This window comes from Nematolebias whitei, chromosome 2 (genome assembly GCF_014905685.2).
Source record: "Nematolebias whitei isolate Nwh7 chromosome 2, NemWhi1, whole genome shotgun sequence".
Taxonomy (NCBI): Eukaryota; Metazoa; Chordata; class Actinopteri; order Cyprinodontiformes; family Rivulidae; genus Nematolebias; species Nematolebias whitei.
The window spans coordinates 14,530,828-14,537,847 of NC_056499.1; the positions used below are offsets into that span (position 1 = coordinate 14,530,828).

Here is a 7,020-nt window from a genome sequence, read left to right on the forward strand (position 1 = left end):
TATATATATATATATATATATATATATATATACATAACAGATAGTTTTTTTTTCTCTTTTCAGGCAGAGGACAAAATCTAAGTCATAAAACAGGATGATCAGACAGCCAGTGCAATCATTTCATACATTTCTAATGTTTAAATCCAGTTTTTATTTATAAAATCTTTTTGGATAGATCTGACTGAACACAGGTCATGGTTGAATTCATGGCTTTTCCAAGAAGAGCTGCTGAGAAAGTGTTTTAATCTAAAATATCAGAACTTATCTTCTGTCATACATACAGCCAGATTAACAAATACCACTGATTATTACTCATTTTTGACCTATTGAACTGTGTATACCGTAAGTTTGTGAAGTGAGTCAGTTTTGAGTCATTGCTGTGCACTCACAAATTGAAAGTTTTTCAACTACCGTAGTAATTTTTGTGGCACTTATTAAATATAAGATCAATCATAATTTTGTACATAAATAAGACGCTCCAGTTATTTAACATCAGGATCTGTGCCCCCCCCCCCCAGTCTGCTCCAGCTGTGTGCAGCTTTCTTTTTATAGTACAAGAACCAGCCAGCAGATGGTGTTTCACAAAATAAAGCTTCCTTTCAACACATGCTCCGACTGCAGTCGTCACGTCTTCATGAAGTTCACTGTCTGACTCATGGTTACAACCATTATATCTTCAAAATGAACACAATAACTATCTAAGTGTAATCACTGGACGGAACAGTGCCAAATGCCTGCGCAACTGAAATTATTTAAAAATTATTTATCGTAAATATTACCAAGAAGTCTTATCGAGGTCATGTGACCAGAAGTCAAATAGTACCAGTAGAATGCGGTAAATGTTCATTAAGTTTTTTATTCATTAAACACATATTTATCGTACACAGAAAGATTTTTTGAAACTTTTATTTAAATATATATCAGTCTTGACTGACTGACTGCTTTAAAAATAAATCTGACAACTTGTCCACTGCTCGCTGAGCTCTCATGATGGAAAGAGGAGGGGGAAGACCCCTCCTGTTGTTCTCCGCTCCGTGTTCGGATGTGTTTAAAATAAGATCTCGGTATTGAAACGCATATTTACCGACACAGAAAGAATTTTATAACTTTTATTAAAACATTTACCAGACTAGATTGCTTTTGTGTCTCCAATCCCTGGCCATTGGCATGTTGATGCAGCTACGGGCTGCAGCTGTTTCCTTTTTGACAGCTGGTCAGTTGCTTTTAACATAAAAGCTGTGTCATAAGAAATTCCCCATGCATTTTCCATTATTGCTGAACAAATGAACAGGTCTGTGCATGAAGCGTAAAATCCGGTAACAACACGAGAACAATCTAAAGAAATTACTTCACGCCTACCTTGGGGGACAGTCCTCGAGAGTACCTCATTGGTCATTCAAGGTAGACTTCTGGTCACATGATGACAGAGTGGATGGAGTTATGATTGGGTATTTGAAATCGTGAGCAAAAGATCTTGTACGTCTGATTACCTGAGGGCATTCTCTCTGTGTCACAAACACCTGCCCCCATGAGGGGCGGGGTGCTGGGAGCCATGAGCGCCCAGCTTTGTCAAAGGAAATTGTTAATCAGTGGCAGGAAGCTACTGAGAGACGGCAGGAAGTCTTTCAAAATAAAATATAAATTTTGAACATTATGGGAAAAAAAAAATACATTAATAAGAAACTCCTGCATATAAACTAGGGATGGGGCCGATCCGATCCAGTATCGGTATCGGCCTCCCATACCAGCATAATTTACGTATCGGATTTTTCCGATCAACGTGCCGATATTTCCGATTCATGATGCATTTCTGTGGTTGCGCTGCACGTTGGCTTCAAACTATGGAATGGATTTCATGAACGGAGGCGTGTCTCATGAATCCAGAGTAATAAGACCCGCCTCACATTCAGGAAATCCAGTTCATAGTTTGCAGCCAGCTACAACATGAGGACTGAGTTAGCAGCACTGTAGCTAACAGCTAACCAACTTTTCATCTAAACATGTCCGCTGTGTGGAAGTATTTTACATTAGAAACACCACAGAACAAGACAGCAGCGTGCAATGTCTACAGAGCCATAGCGCCACATTAAACCGCGGTAAAGTTAGTTTTACGTTGGACATTTGAGCTCCGTGGCTTCAGCGGGGCGCTACTCTCACTGAATCCGAAAGAAGCGACTCGACCCCGGCCAGCCGCGTCCAATCTGCCACGCTCAGTCTGCCCGTTTCTGAGGAGGGACAGACTGAGTGCGGCTGACCCAAATCAGGCTGCTTGCTTTGGACTGAACAAGAAGAAGACATCGCTGAAACCATGGAGCTCAATTGTTTACAGAGAAGTTGCTAAACTTCATCATAATTAATGACCAACAGCTATCAGTTGTAGAAAATGAAGGATTTCACAGTTTGATATTTGCATCCAAGATATAGTTTGCCCTCCAGGAGATATTTATCAGTACAACAGTAGACAATCATGAAAAGACATGATTTGAAAATTATATATATTAAAAACAAAAACAGCTACATTATAAAGTGATGTAAAATACTAAAAACAGGAACATGTCTGTTGGTTTATGCCATGAACTTAGCAGGTGTTTGAAGCCATTTAACATTTTATTTAATTTATTCATTCATTTCAAAGAAACAAAATTTTAAAAAATCATCAAAAAGAAAATATTGAATGAAAAGAGTGCAGAAAGAAGAAAAAAAATCTTATATCTGCCCCTTATTTAAAAAAATATAAAATAACTTTAAACAATCACTTAAATTAATCACTTTAATATCCACTTTAAAGCTAGGAATAAAAATAAACATGTTTTGTGTTAGCAGAATTTAATTCTAACTTTAAAACTTATCCAACATTAATAAAACTTACCTCAAGTTGCCTTTTTGGACATGCATGCATATATTTGTACAAATTGTACTTGAGAGGAGATTATTACAGCCTCATGTAAAATCAATGATGATGATATCGGAACTGGATCAGTATCAGCCGATATTCAGACTTAGGTATCGGGATCGGATCGGAAGAAAAAAAAGTGGATCGGTGCATCCCTAATATAAACTGCAGGGTACAAAGTGTGAGACAAAGTAGCGGCTTGTACACCGGCAATTATGGTATGTTAAGTTTGAGGTATAACTTGGTTAGAAGCTAGAAAGAAGTTCTTCCTTTAATTCCAGCATGTTTCTTCTTAAAACTCTAAAAAAAAACAAAAAAAAAACACCATGTAGTAAACCAGTTTGAAGTCTGTAAACTAGTCAACACATTCACAAATTTATGCTGCACTCAAATGCATCAACTCCGCTTGCAAGGCTGAGTCTGAGTAGACCGACGTGCAAAACTTTGAAGTCTTTGAAACAGTTTACAAAACTTTGCTTACAGAAACACATTTTTCAGTAATAACATTTTCTGTCTTTTTCTGTGGAAAATCAAAGCACATCTATGAAGCTTTTGCATTTGCAGTGGAAGCATCTGATCAGTTAAAGACGTTGAGGTGTTTGTTTTCAGTGCAATGTTACATTTATGTTTGTTCTTGATTCAGGATCATGCTTAAATCCGTTTTTTCTTATTCCCATCTTTTGCTAAACCAGCTTATTTACTGAAAGTCATTGTCGTTCCAAGCCTCTGGTTTAAATTAGATAATGAAAGTGCAGTATGTCCTGATGCTTAGCCCTCAGGATATTTCCCAGAAGAATGCCGCTTTCAAGTACCATAGGTTGTTACTGCTCACCACATTTCAACGGCAGCTGCTTAAAAACCTCATATAACATTCACATTTTTGACCCATACTGGAGTTTATCATTCATTTGGTTTTAAGCAACTTTTTTTTCTTTAGACATAGACCTGTATTATTTTTCAAGTTGTCCAGATCTTTTTTTAACTCTTTTTTAAACAGTAACAGAGCACAACTGGCAGCAGCTGTGAATTAAACAAGCCAGAGTCAGGTAAATGATTTCAGATGTTTGTGAGGACAAAAGACATCAACAAAGGAGACAAGCCGTGAAGGAAGAGGGAGGTAAAACTGATGGGATGGCTGAGGCAGCAAAGATATGAATATTACATTTAGAAAAGATGAGAAGGGAATAAGTCATGAGTGCTGATGAAATGAGAAAAGAAGCTGGAAATGATGAACCAAAAGGTAAAATTTGATTGGAATGGGTCACATAAAAGACCTCTTAGGGTAAAATGCAAAATGAGGGGTGTTATCTACATGTGAGGTGTGAAAGGACAAACAGTCAGGAGGGAGGAGAAGAGAGGTAGGGGTGGGCAGGCGTGCAGAAGAGGTTGGCTTGAAGGTGATTAAAAACCATCGCTGGGCTCTAACCTGAGATGATGATCAATCCTTCCTCATCTCTATTCTGTCTCTCTATCTCCGTCTGTCAGCAAAAGGCCCATAGATTCAGAGGAGGAAGCTGTGGAGATAATCAGACATGTATATTTTTATCTCCATTACTTTGTGTGCTCTCTACTGATGGCTACTTTTCCGTTAGTACTGATACTCTTACCATACCATCCCATACCAATTTATTTATATAGCACTTAAAACAGCAACAAGGCCAACCAAAGTGCTGTACAAAAGAAACAAACATGCACAGCAGACAGGAGAACATAAAATAGAAATCTCTTGTAGCAGATGGATATTTATAGACTCCTATTTCCAAATGCAAAAATGTTTCTACATGAATTTCCTATTTTTTAATATAAAATATACAAAAAAAAAATTTGACCCAGTTATTCACACAGTATGACCATGTCATTATTGATACATAAGCAGAAATTATTAGATCAATGAGTCTGTTTTAAGTAATTGGGAAATCAAGAACAAGAAAAAATAAGAACATCATCCTCTAAATAGTGTTTGTTGAGTTTCTACCAGACATTCTAATGAAGTTTGTTAAACTGCAAATATTTTTAAAAAGGAAACCAGATTTCTACCTATACAGGGTTCTATTGATTTGACAATTTATTTTTTATTGATTTTATTTTACCTTGTGTGTCTGCAGGTTTTACCAAAGGCAGCTCCATCCTTCATAAATGTCTTTTATCGTTTGGTGGCGTCTGTCATCCAGGAGGGTCGACAGAGAGGGGACACTGACACAAGTAAATATATATAGTGTGTGTGCATATGGATTAGAGAATATTAACCAAGCTTTCTTAAATGTAATATTTTACATATCAGATTAACATGACTTACTTGCTTACTATTCTGCAAATTGTTTTAAACTGAAGGAAAGTAATGTTGTTTAGCCAGATATTATTATAAATATAAAGCTTGAGATTAATGAGAAATATTCTACTTCTGCATTCCTAGACAGTTTAAATTTCTTAGCACGTTGCGCAGGTCAAAGTTTTCACTAAAGTGCACTTAATGAAAGGCTGCGTTATGCAAATGGCAGAGCTGGATCACGTTTTTAGGGCCTAATGGGATCAAATCTTTCATCTAAAGCAGGAGCGCTGTATGGTGGATGCATCCTGTTCAGTCAACTCCTGGACTGTGGTTTGGTTTCTGTAGCATCTGGCTAATCCTGAGTGTCGTCATCAATGTTATAGTATGAACTGGAAAGATCACACAACAACACTTTAGGCTAAATGAATGAAACTTAACCACAAGGTTCACAATTTTAACTCTATTTTGTTAAACTCGACTAGAAGCTGACTTCTTAGCAGAATGTTTTTACACACTAAAGTACTTTTTCACTTCATAATGTTTGTTAAAATCATGTCTCTCTCGTAAATGAGTCCCCGAGGCTCAATGGGATTAACCTGTATAAATCAAGGTTGAATGAATAATGGCCGTAAATTGAGATTTTGCTTTTCTGTCAAGCCATTTTATGAAAGAATTCATTTAAATACACATTACCAAAAATAAAATGTGGAGCCACATTAGCATTAGTTAAATAGAAAACTTGTATCTTCCACAAACATGTAGGGTAAATAACCTTTTTTGTGGTTTCTGAAGGCGTGGAGAGTGACGTGTATTTGCAGTGCTCCAGACTGGTAGAGAGGATGTACTCCCACATCGCTGCTAAAGCTGAGAGCTTCACTGCGCTGCCAGTCTTCATGGTGGCTCAGTATGTTACAGAGCTGCAAAAGGTACACATTCAAACACAATGACTTGAATGACATGTCTTCTGTGTCTTATAGCAACATTTGGTTCAGAAAATAATCTTTCTGGTGTTTTTTTTTATTTTTATTTTTATTGGCGACGATGAAGTTCAGAAACATCATAAAACACTCATGCTCGTGGGACCAGTCTATCCTGTTTTTTTTTAGCTGCGAGTGTGTAAGTGGAACACACATTTAGTACAGGCAGCTGGAGCTCAGCTGATCATTTGATCCACCACAGTTTGTCTCAAAACCACTGAACTGAATGACAGAGACGCTGACGCTCAGAGGCAGCAGTGGGAAATGTTTCCTTTAGCCAAACTGCAGCTGTCGGAATCTCAGCGGACACTGGCAGGATTACTGTAACACCCTGTGCAGGAGCGAAGCGTAAGGCTTGATGTTACTTCAGTCCAGTGAGTCACGTCTAGCTGAAAAGCACTGCTTTTGTTTGCTGCCAGACTGTGGTCAATGTGACGGCAGCCTGAATCAGCAGTTTCCAGCCGAGTCGCACATTAGGACGACTTTAAGTACTAATAGACAGAGAGATGTTTGGAAGTCTTTAAACTCTGAATTGTTCAATATTTTAGAAATTTTTAGGGATGCAAAATATTGGATTTTTTGGCTGATATCCGATATTCCGATATGTTAAAACTTATTTGGCCGATACCAATACCAATATACAGTGCCTTGTGAAAGTATTCGACCCCCTTGAACTTTTCAACCTTTTGCTACATTTCAGGCTTCAAACATAAATATATAAAATTTTAATTTTTTGTGAAGAATCAACAACAAGTGGGACACAATCATTAAGTGGAATGAAATTTATTGGATGTGTCAAACTTTTTTAACAAATAAAAAACTGAAAAGTGGGGCGTGCAATATTATTCGGCCCCCTTGCATTAATACTTTGTAGCGCCGCC

The 7,020-nt window shown here is 37.4% G+C and overlaps 1 protein-coding gene across 1 annotated transcript; it reads left to right on the plus strand.

Annotated features, from left to right (window-relative positions):
- Positions 1 to 5,008: 5,008 nt before the first annotated feature.
- On the plus strand, positions 5,009 to 6,088 carry LOC119429432 (unhealthy ribosome biogenesis protein 2 homolog; the record flags this gene model as incomplete). The annotated part of the gene is given in 2 exon segments (XM_037697062.1): positions 5,009 to 5,095; positions 5,955 to 6,088. A coding segment is annotated over 1 exon segment (87 nt), but the record flags the coding sequence as incomplete, so codon positions are not given.
- Between the last annotated feature and the right edge of the window lie 932 nt (positions 6,089 to 7,020).